The sequence below is a fragment of the Rana temporaria genome, chromosome 9 (assembly GCF_905171775.1).
Source record: "Rana temporaria chromosome 9, aRanTem1.1, whole genome shotgun sequence".
NCBI classification, from domain to species: Eukaryota; Metazoa; Chordata; class Amphibia; order Anura; family Ranidae; genus Rana; species Rana temporaria.
In genome coordinates this window covers 149,544,816-149,557,049 of record NC_053497.1, presented here as the reverse complement: position 1 = coordinate 149,557,049, position 12,234 = coordinate 149,544,816, and the positions used below count along the sequence as shown (strand labels likewise).

The 12,234-nt window shown below is 51.0% G+C and overlaps 1 protein-coding gene across 6 annotated transcripts in view; it reads right to left on the bottom strand.

Moving 5' to 3' along the window:
* IQSEC2 (IQ motif and Sec7 domain ArfGEF 2) overlaps positions 1 to 2,233 on the bottom strand; it is a 372,011-nt gene extending 369,778 nt beyond the window's left edge. For 4 of the 6 annotated variants that reach the window (XM_040324848.1, XM_040324847.1, XM_040324849.1 and 1 more), the window contains exon 1: positions 1,683 to 2,233. In XM_040324848.1, coding sequence (XP_040180782.1) covers positions 1,683 to 2,092 — 410 coding nt within the window. In that variant the 5' untranslated portion in view covers positions 2,093 to 2,233. The remainder of the gene's footprint in view (positions 1 to 1,682) is intronic. The other 2 variants (XM_040324840.1, XM_040324841.1) reach the window with 1 other exon arrangement.
* Positions 2,234 to 12,234: the final 10,001 nt, after the last annotated feature.

Sequence of the window (12,234 nt, the reverse complement as noted above, 5' to 3'; positions counted from 1 at the left end):
TCCTTCCTCCTAGTACCACAGAGTCATACAACAACATGTCCCTTCCTTCCTCCAGGTACCACAGAGATGTCCCTTCCTTCCTCCAGGTACCACAGAGTCATACAATAAAGATGTCCCTTCCTTCCTCCAGGTACCACAGAGTCATACAATAAGATGTCCCTTCCTTCCTCCAAGTACCACAGAGAGTCATACAATAACATGTCTCTTCCTTCCTCCTGGTACCACAGAGAGTCATACAATGAGATGCCCCTTCCTTCCTCCTGGTACCACAGACCCTGTCATACAATGAGATGCCCCTTCCTCTCGGTGCCACAGACACGGTCATACAATAAGATGCCCATTTCTTCCTCCTGGTCCCAAAGAAACAGTCATTAAATGAGATGCCCCTTCCTTCCTCTCGGTGCCACAGATTTTCATACAATGAGATGCCCCTTCCCTCCTCCTGGTACCACAGATTTTCATACAATAAGATGCCCATTCCTTCCTCCTGGTACCACAGACCCTGTCATACAATGAGATGCCCCTTCCTTCCTCCTGGTACCACAGACCCCAAGATGTCCCTTCTTTATGCCACACACACCAACATGTGATAAGGTTTTCCTTCCTCCTGGTGCCACATACAAGTCCATCAGAGTAGCCCTCTATAAGCCCCCACCCACATCATCCTGCTCCTTCCTCCTCATCCCATAGACTCCGATCATCATCCTGCCCCTTCCCCCTGATCCCATAGACTCCGATCATCTTCCTGCCCTTTCCCCCATAGACTCCGATCATCATCCTGCCCCTTCCCCCTGATCCCATAGACTCCGATCATCATCCTGCCCTTTCCCCCATAGACTCCGATCATCATCCTGCCCCTTCCCCCATAGACTCCGATCATCATCCTGCCCCTTCCCCCTGATTCCATAGACTCCGATCATCATCCTGCCCTTTCCCCCATAGACTCCGATCATCATCCTGCCCTTTCCCCCATAGACTCCGATCATCATCCTGCCCTTTCCCCCATAGACTCCGATCATCATCCTGCCCTTTCCCCCATAGACTCCGATCATCATCCTGCCCCTTCCCCCTGATCCCATAGACTCCGATCCTCATCCTGCCCCTTCCCCCTGATCCCATAGACTCCGATCATCCTGCCCCTTCCCCCTGATCCCTTAGACTCCGATTATCATCCTGCCCTTTCCCCCTGATCCCATAGACTCCGATTATCATCCTGCTCTTTCCCCCTCATCCCATAGACTCCGATCATCATCCTGCCCCTTCCCCCTGATCCCATAGACTCCGATCCTCATCCTGCCCCTTCCCCCTGATCCCATAGACTCCGATCATCCTGCCCCTTCCCCCTGATCCCTTAGACTCCGATTATCATCCTGCTCTTTCCCCCTCATCCCATAGACTCCGATACTCATCCTGCCCCTTCCCCCTGATCCCATAGACTCCGATCATCATCCTGCCCCTTCCCCCTGATCCCATAGACTCCGATCATCATCCTGCCCCTTCCCCCTGATCCCATAGACTCCGATCCTCATCCTGCCCCTTCCCCCTGATCCCATAGACTCCGATCATCCTGCCCCTTCCCCCTGATCCCTTAGACTCCGATTATCATCCTGCTCTTTCCCCCTCATCCCATAGACTCCGATACTCATCCTGCCCCTTCCCCCTGATCCCCCGGTGATACTCACTTCCTCTGCAGGGTGGTGGCCGGGCTGTTGCTGGTGCTGTGTCCGGGGCTGGAGCTGCGGGAAGGTCTGGCGGAGGCCCGGTGATGATGGGTTGGTGGTGGGGGTGTAGAGTAGGTGTCTCCCCCCCGGTGATGGTGATGATGATGGTGTGGGGGGTGATGATGACCGTACCCCGCACACGGTTCCCGGTAGTCTGCTCGGTGCTGCTCCTGTCGGGTCTCTCTCAGCTCCCGGTTCTCCTGGCTGATCCGGTCCAGTTGCACCTCCAGCTCCTCAATGCGGCGTCTCTGGGTCTCCAGCAGCTTCTGTTGGCTCTCGATGATGTTGTTGAGCTCCAGCAGGTACTCCACGGCTCGGTTTGGGGACTCCTGGCCGCCGGGGTTGGGGCCCGAGCCGGCTCCCCCTTCCATGGCCGCCAGGGTGGGGATGCCGGAGGTCCGGGGGGTGATCAGGTCGGGCGGCCAGGCATGGTGGTGCTGGAGGTGCCGGGGGCGGAGCGGACACGAGCTACCGCGGCGACTGCTGCAGAGTCACTGCGCACTGACAGGAGGGGAGGAGCCGGGGGGCGGACTGCGTCACCGTCGAGGCTCATCCTATGGGAAGAGGGTGGGCGGAGAGCGGAGCCTGACGGCCGGCCAATCAGGAGGAGTGTAGGCGAAGACTAGCGCGTGCCGCCCACCTCCGACCTGTCAAAAGTGACACCCGTGGGGGCTGAGAGAGGAGAACTACAAGTCCCATCATTCCCCACCTAGACAGGAACATAAACAGCAGAGCCCGAGCAACCTGTGATGGAAGCACGTGGCTAGTGCTGTGTGTGGAGATCAGACATACCTATGGACACCTCACCTGTCAGGGCAGGGCGGGGGGCGGGGCTGCTGAGGACCATAAACATCTTCACAGAAAGTAAAGTTCTGTACAATGTACAGAGATCACAGCCTGCAGGAGACATTTCTGTACAATGCAGAGAGATCACAGCCTGAAAGAGACATTTCTGTACAATGCAGAGATCACAGCCTGCAGGAGACATTTCTGTACAATGCACAGAGATCACAGCCTGCAGGAGACATTTCTGTACAATACAGAGAGATCACAGCCTGCAGGAGACATATCTGTACAATGCAGAGAGATCACAGCCTGCAGGAGACATTTCTGTACAATGCAGAGAGATCACAGCCTGCAGGAGACATTTCTGTACAATGCACAGAGATCACAGCCTGCAGGAGACATTTCTGTACAATGCACAGAGATCACAGCCTGCAGGAGACATTTCTGTACAATGCAGAGAGATCACAGCCTGCAGGAGACATTTCTGTACAATGCAGAGAGATCACAGCCTGCAGGAGACATTTCTGTACAATGCAGAGAGATCACAGCCTGCAGGAGACATTTCTGTACAATGCAGAGAGATCACAGCCTGCAGGAGACATTTCTGTACAATACAGAGAGATCACAGCCTGCAGGAGACATATCTGTACAATGCAGAGAGATCACAGCCTGCAGGAGACATTTCTGTACAATGCAGAGAGATCACAGCCTGCAGGAGACATTTCTGTACAATGCAGAGAGATCGCAGCCTGCAGGAGACATTTCTGTACTATGCACAGAGATCACAGCCTGCAGGAGACATTTCTGTACAATGCAGATAGATCACAGCCTGCAGGAGACATTTCTGTACAATGCAGGGAGATCACAGCCTGCAGGAGACATTTCTGTACAATGCAGAGAGATCACAGCTTGCAGGAGACATTTCTGTACAATGCAGAGAGATCACAGCCTGCAGGAGACATTTCTGTACAATGCAGATAGATCACAGCCTGCAGGAGACATTTCTGTACAATGCAGGGAGATCACAGCTTGCAGGAGACATTTCTGTACAATGCACAGAGATCACAGCTTGCAGGAGACATTTCTGTACAATGCAGAGAGATCACAGCCCGCAGGAGACATTTCTGTACAATGCAGAGAGATCACAGCCTGCAGGAGACATTTCTGTACAATGCAGAGAGATCACAGCCTGCAGGAGACATTTCTGTACAATACAGAGAGATCACAGCCTGCAGGAGACATTTCTGTACAATGCAGAGAGATCACAGCCTGCAGGAGACATTTCTGTACAATGCAGAGAGATCACAGCCTGCAGGAGACATTTCTGTACAATGCACAGAGATCACAGCTTGCAGGAGACATTTCTGTACAATGCACAGAGATCACAGCTTGCAGGAGACATTTCTGTACAATGCAGAGAGATCACAGCCTGAAAGAGACATTTCTGTACAATGCAGAGAGATCACAGCCTGCAGGAGACATTTCTGTACAATGCAGAGAGATCACAGCCTGAAAGAGACATTTCTGTACAATGCACAGAGATCACAGCCTGCAGGAGACATTTCTGTACAATGCAGAGAGATCACAGCCTGCAGGAGACATTTCTGTACAATGCACAGAGATCACAGCCTGCAGGAGACATTTCTGTACAATGCAGAGAGATCACAGCCTGCAGGAGACATTTCTGTACAATGCAGAGAGATCACAGCCTGCAGGAGACATTTCTGTACAATGCAGAGAGATCACAGCCCGCAGGAGACATTTCTGTACAATGCAGAGAGATCACAGCCTGCAGGAGACATTTCTGTACAATGCAGAGAGATCACAGCCTGCAGGAGACATTTCTGTACAATGCACAGAGATCACAGCCTGCAGGAGACATTTCTGTACAATGTAGAGAGATCACAGCTTGCAGGAGACATTTCTGTACAATGCACAGAGATCACAGCCTGCAGGAGACATTTCTGTACAATGCAGAGAGATCACAGCCTGCAGGAGACATTTCTGTACAATGCAGAGAGATCACAGCCTGCAGGAGACATTTCTGTACAATGCAGAGAGATCACAGCCTGCAGGAGACATTAATGTACAATGCAGAGAGATCACAGCCTGCAGGAGACATTTCTGTACAATGCAGAGAGATCACAGCCTGCAGGCGACATTTCTGTACAATGCAGAGAGATCACAGCCTGCAGGAGACATTTCTGTACAATGCAGAGAGATCACAGCCTGCAGGAGACATTTCTGTACAATGCACAGAGATCACAGCCTGCAGGAGACATTTCTGTACAATGCACAGAGATCACAGCCTGCAGGAGACATTTCTGTACAATGCACAGAGATCACAGCCTGCAGGCGACATTTCTGTACAATGCAGAGAGATCACAGCTTGCAGGAGACATTTCTGTACAATGCAGAGAGATCACAGCCTGCAGGAGACATTTCTGTACAATGCACAGAGATCACAGCCTGCAGGAGACATTTCTCTACAATGCACAGAGATCACAGCCTGCAGGAGACATTTCTGTACAATGCAGAGAGATCACAGCCTGCAGGCGACATTTCTGTACAATGCAGAGAGATCACAGCTTGCAGGAGACATTTCTGTACAATGCAGAGAGATCACAGCCTGCAGGAGACATTTCTGTACAATGCACAGAGATCACAGCCTGCAGGAGACATTTCTGTACAATGCAGAGAGATCACAGCCTGCAGGAGACATTTCTGTACAATGCACAGAGATCACAGCCTGCAGGAGACATTTCTGTACAATGCAGAGAGATCACAGCCTGCAGGAGACATTTCTGTACAATGCAGAGAGATCACAGCCTGCAGGAGACATTTCTGTACAATGCACAGAGATCGCAGCCTGCAGGAGACATTTCTGTACAATGCAGAGAGATCACAGCCTGCAGGAGACATCTCTGTACAATGCAGAGAGATCACAGCCTGCAGGAGACATTTCTGTACAATGCACAGAGATCACAGCCCGCAGGAGACATTTCTGTACAATGCAGAGAGATCACAGCCTGCAGGAGACATTTCTGTACAATGCAGAGAGATCACAGCCTGCAGGAGACATTTCTGTACAATGCACAGAGATCACAGCCTGCAGGAGACATTTCTGTACAATGCAGAGAGATCGCAGCCTGCAGGAGACATTTCTGTACAATGCAGAGAGATCACAGCCTGCAGGAGACATTTCTGTACAATGCAGAGAGATCACAGCCTGCAGGAGACATTTCTGTACAATGCACAGAGATCACAGCCTGCAGGAGACATTTCTCTACAATGCACAGAGATCACAGCCTGCAGGAGACATTTCTGTACAATGCACAGAGATCACAGCCTGCAGGAGACATTTCTGTACAATGCACAGAGATCACAGACTGCAGGAGACATTTCTGTACAATGCAGAGAGATCACAGCCTGCAGGAGACATTTCTGTACAATGCAGAAAGATCACAGCCTGCAGGAGACATTTCTGTACAATGCAGAGAGATCACAGCCTGCAGGAGACATTTCTGTACAATGCACAGCGATCACAGCCTGCAGGAGACATTTCTGTACAATGCACAGAGATCACAGCCCGCAGGAGACATTTTTGTACAATGCACAGAGATCACAGCCTGCAGGAGACATTAATGTACAATGCAGAGAGATCACAGCCTGCAGGAGACATTTCTGTACAATGCAGAGAGATCACAGCCTGCAGGCGACATTTCTGTACAATGCAGAGAGATCACAGCCTGCAGGAGACATTTCTGTACAATGCAGAGAGATCACAGCCTGCAGGAGACATTTCTGTACAATGCACAGAGATCACAGCCTGCAGGAGACATTTCTGTACAATGCACAGAGATCACAGCCTGCAGGAGACATTAATGTACAATGCAGAGAGATCACAGCCTGCAGGAGACATTTCTGTACAATGCAGAGAGATCACAGCCTGCAGGCGACATTTCTGTACAATGCAGAGAGATCACAGCCTGCAGGAGACATTTCTGTACAATGCAGAGAGATCACAGCCTGCAGGAGACATTTCTGTACAATGCACAGAGATCACAGCCTGCAGGAGACATTTCTGTACAATGCACAGAGATCACAGCCTGCAGGAGACATTTCTGTACAATGCACAGAGATCACAGCCTGCAGGAGACATTTCTGTACAATGCAGATAGATCACAGCCTGCAGGAGACATTTCTGTACAATGCACAGAGATCACAGCCTGCAGGAGACATTTCTGTACAATGCAGAGAGATCACAGCCTGCAGGAGACATTTCTGTACAATGCAGAGAGATCACAGCCTGCAGGAGACATTTCTGTACAATGCAGAGAGATCACAGCCTGCAGGAGACATTTCTATACAATGCAGAGAGATCACAGCCTGCAGGAGACATTTCTGTACAATGCAGAGAGATCACAGCCCGCAGGAGACATTTCTGTACAATGCAGAGAGATCACAGCCTGCAGGAGACATTTCTGTACAATGCAGAGAGATCACAGCCTGCAGGAGACATTTCTGTACAATGCACAGAGATCACAGCCTGCAGGAGACATTTCTGTACAATGCAGAGAGATCACAGCCCGCAGGAGACATTTCTGTACAATGCAGAGAGATCACAGCCTGCAGGAGACATTTCTGTACAATGCAGAGAGATCACAGCTTGCAGGAGACATTTCTGTACAATGCACAGAGATCACAGCCTGCAGGAGACATTTCTGTACAATGCATTGAGATCACAGCCTGCAGGAGACATTTCTGTACAATGCATTGAGATCACAGCCTGCAGGAGACATTTCTGTACAATGCATTGAGATCACAGCCTGCAGGAGACATTTCTGTACAATGCAGAGAGATCACAGCTTGCAGGAGACATTTCTGTACAATGCAGAGAGATCGCAGCCTGCAGGAGACATTTCTGTACAATGCACAGAGATCACAGCCTGCAGGAGACATTTCTGTACAATGCAGAGAGATCACAGCCTGCAGGAGACATTTCTGTACAATGCACAGAGATCACAGCCTGCAGGAGACATTTCTGTACAATGCAGAGAGATCACAGCCTGCAGGAGACATCTCTGTACAATGCACAGAGATCACAGCCTGCAGGAGACATGTCTGTACAATGTACAGAGATCACAGCCTGCAGGAGACATTTGTGTGCAGTGCAGAAAGATCACAGCCTGCAGGAGACATTTCTGTACAATGCAGAGAGATCACAGCCTGCAGGAGACATTTCTGTACAATGCAGAGAGATCACAGCCTGCAGGGGACATCTGTGTGCAGTGCAGAGAGATCACAGCCTGCAGGAGACATTTCTGTACAATGCACAGAGATCACAGCCTGCAGGAGACATTTCTGTACAATGCAGAGAGATCACAGCCTGCAGGAGACATTTCTGTACAATGCACAGAGATCACAGCCTGCAGGAGACATTTCTGTACAATGCAGAGAGATCACAGCCTGCAGGAGACATTTCTGTACAATGCACAGAGATCACAGCCTGCAGGAGACATTTCTGTACAATACAATTTGACTTTTGTATTTGGGACGGAGGTACTTCAGCCTCTGTAGACCTAGCTGTTTTCTTGATGGATGAATCCCCCTGCTGGGCAATTTTATTCTGACATCCGCGGTGGACGTTAGAATACCCGAGCAGGGACATGCTAACAATTTTCAATCTGGCCAGTGGCGGACCGTAATGCAAGGTGCAGGGGCGCCACCCCCCTAATCCATGCATCTGGCCCCCTAATCTACATGCAGGGTGCCGGACGCATGGATTCCAATTTATTTATTTTTTTCAGAAGCACGTGAGGGCTAGATTCAGAAAGAATTTACGTCGGCGTATCTATTGATACGCCGCGTTAATTCAAAGCTGCGCCGGCGTATCTTCTTTCTGTATTCAGAAAGCAAGATACGCCAAAATTAGGCTAAGATCTGACTGGCGTAAGTCTCTTACGCCGTCGTATCTTAGTTGCATATTTACGCTGGCCGCTAGGTGGCGCTTCCGTCGATTTACCCCTGCTATATGAGGCGTATCCTATGTTAAGTATGGACGTCGTTCCCGCGTCAAATTTTTAAAATATTACGTCGTTTGCGTAAGTCATTCGCGAATAGGGCTGTACGTAAGTTACGTTCACGTCTAAAGCATTGACGATTTGCGGTGTAATTTCGAGCATGCGCACTGGGATTCTTTCACGAACGGCGCATGCGCCGTTCGTAAAAAACGCCAAATACGTGGGGTCACAATTAATTTAAATAAAACACGCCCACATCATCCACATTTGAATTAGACCACATACCCTTACGCCGCCGTAACTTAGGGCGCAAGTTCTTTATGAATACAGAACTTGCGCCCTAAGTTACTGCGGCGTAACGTATATGAGATACGTTACGCCCGTAGAAAATTACGCCGTGCTATCTGAATCCAGCCCAGAGGCTCTAATAAGCTTTAAAAAATGGTGGGCTCGGGGCACTGAGCCCACCCAGTTGTGTCAATAGTAATTTATTATTCCCTATTGTCTTCCTGATTCTTCTCCAGGCCAATCATGAAGTGGGTCCTGAGATGCAATCACCCGATTGTCTGAGAGGAGAAGTGATGCTATTGGCCGCCAGAGGAGGAGGCGAGAGGAGACGCAGGGAAAGCCGCCGTAAAGCACCAGGAGGAGGAGACGCTGTCCGGAGTAAGCGTTGCCCGTGATCAGATGAGGTAAGTGCGGGGCTGGTGACCGACCGACCGGGGAGGGAGGTGCCTGTGACCTAACCGACCAACCGGCCCGGGGAGGGGGGGAGGCGGCGGTTGGATTGTTTGCCACCCCCCACCGCCATTGCATCTGGTTCCTTTATTATTGTAGAATTTTTATATATCGCCAACAGTTTGCGCAGCGCTTTACAACAACGGGGAAAACAGCTGTCTTTAGTTTACTTTAGCTTTCAGTCATGGTGGGAGGGGCCAATAGGGCCACCCACAAAGCTAATTTTGGTAAGTACATCTGGAAATGGCCAGGTTTCAAGGTGTAGCGAGCTCACAATAGCCAAAGATGCCCATAGATCTTTGGTTCCAAACAAGACCATTAGCATCAGCCCCTTATGCTTCAGACCTCCAATCAGGCCTACACCTTGAGTTACAGCAGCTCTGCCAGGCCTTTAAACTGCCAGCTGTTGGTGTCAATACTTCTGCACCAGAGAGCTCCATAGCAGCATTGGTAGCAGACAATGTAAACACAATTAGGTGATAACATGGTACTTCCTGTCAGTATGGAGGCTCAGGTGACAGCAGTGGATCACCTCTGCAGTGGTCTATTTCTGGCTGATGGCAGCCAACAGTCTGTCACTATTAGAAGTGATCTGTTGCCGTAGAGCTGCAGGGAGGCCCGGATCAGGTTTTCACTGACCAGATCCCACCCCTCCACCCAATGAAAAAACCTTCTCCTCTATAATTTCAAGGTAAAATCTCAGCCCCGCCCGCTGCATCTCTCAGAGGAGAAAAGGAGAAAACTGACAGCTCATGTGATCACAATCTCAGCAGTAAAATTAGGTATTGGCAGCATTTATTTTTATAAATCACACACAGAGGGGATACGACATGCTGATGGTGTATACATGTTAGCGTGGCTTAACCACTTGGTAACCGCCCCATAGACAATATACGTCTACAGGGCGGGTGGTTAACTCTAGGAGGGCGTCAATGTACGTCCTCCCAGAGTCTCTCTCCCGCGCGTCCCCTGGGGCGCGCACACGGGAACATCCGTGACCGCCGGGTCCAGAGGACCCGGCCGATCACGAATCGCGGTAAACGGCCGCTGATAGCGGCCGTTTACCATGTGATCGCTCCGTCCAATGACGGAGCGATCACATGTAAACAAACCGGCGTCTTTTGATGACGCCGGTTCCTCCCTCCTCTCTCTGTACCGAGTGGTACAGTGTGAGAGGGGGGAGCGCGGGTGTCAGCAGCGCTGTGGATGGATCTGTGACTATTGCAGTCACAGATCCATCCATCCCTGCTCAGCCATCCCTGAAACCCCCTGCAATACTGTGCAATACACTCTGCAATACTCTGCAATACCCCCCCTACAATACTCTGCAATACCCCCCCTGCGCAATACTCTGCATACCCCCGGCAATACTCTGCATACCCCCGGCAATACTCTGCATACCCCCGGCAATACTCTGCATACCCCCCTGCGCAATACTCTGCATACCCCCCTGCGCAATACTCTGCATACCCCCCTGCGCAATACTCTGCATACCCCCCTGCGCAATACTCTGCATACCCCCCTGCGCAATACTCTGCATACCCCCCCCTGCGAAATACTCTGCATACCCCCCCCCTGCGAAATACTCTGCATACCCCCCCTGCGAAATACTCTGCATACCCCCCCTGCGCAATACTCTGCATACCCCCCTGCGCAATACTCTGCATACCCCCCTGCGCAATACTCTGCATACCCCCCCCTGCGAAATACTCTGCATACCCCCCCCCTGCGAAATACTCTGCATACCCCCCCTGCAAAATACTCTGCATACCCCCCCTGCGCAATACTCTGCATACCCCCCTGCGCAATACTCTGCATACCCCCCTGCGCAATACTCTGCATACCCCCCTGCGAAATACTCTGCATACCTCCCCTGCGCAATACTCTGCATACCCCCCTTCGCAATACTCTGCATACCCCCCTGCGCAATACTCTGCATACCCCCCTGCGAAATACTCTGCATACCCCCTGCGAAATACTCTGCATACCCCCCCTGCGAAATACTCTGCATACCCCCCCCCCCTGCGAAATACTCTGCATACCCCCCCTGCGCAATACTCTGCATACCCCCCTGCGCAATACTCTGCATACCCCCCTGCGCAATACTCTGCATACCCCCCTGCGCAATACTCTGCATACCCCCCTGCGAAATACTCTGCATACCTCCCCTGCGCAATACTCTGCATACCCCCCTTCGCAATACTCTGCATACCCCCCAGCGCAATACTCTGCATACCCCCCTGCGAAATACTCTGCATACCCCCCTGCGCAATACTCTGCATACCCCCCTGCGCAATACTCTGCATACCACCCCCTGCGCAATACTCTGCATACCCCCCCTGCTCAATACTCTGCATACCCCCCTGCGCAATACTCTGCATTACTCCCCGGCAATACTCTGCATTACTCCCCGGCAATACTCTGCATTACTCCCCGGCAATACTCTGCATTACTCCCCGGCAATACTCTGCAATACCCCTGCACAATTACTCTGCGCAATTACTCTGCAATACCCCCGCACCAATACTCTGCAATACCCCCGCACCAATACTCTGCAATACCCCCGCACCAATACTCTGCAATACCCCCGCACCAATACTCTGCAATACCCCAACACCAATACTCTGCAATACCCCAACACCAATACTCTGCAATACCCCGGCTAATACTCTGCAGTACCCAGAAAATACTCTGGGAAAAAAATGCGTTTTAACCACTTCCCGCCCGCCGGCCGTCATGACGTCCTTGACTTTGTGCAGGGATATCTGAATGATGCCTGCAGCTACAGGCATCATTCAGATATTATTTTTTTCAGCCGGCGATTCCCTACACCATAAGAACAATCATGTCGGCTGTTCCGCCTCTTGATTGTTCTTACGGGAGGCGAAAGGGGACGTCTCCCCTCCCTTCTCCCTCCGGTGCCTCTTCTGACTCACCGCTACGATCGAAACCAGGATCGTTTTATT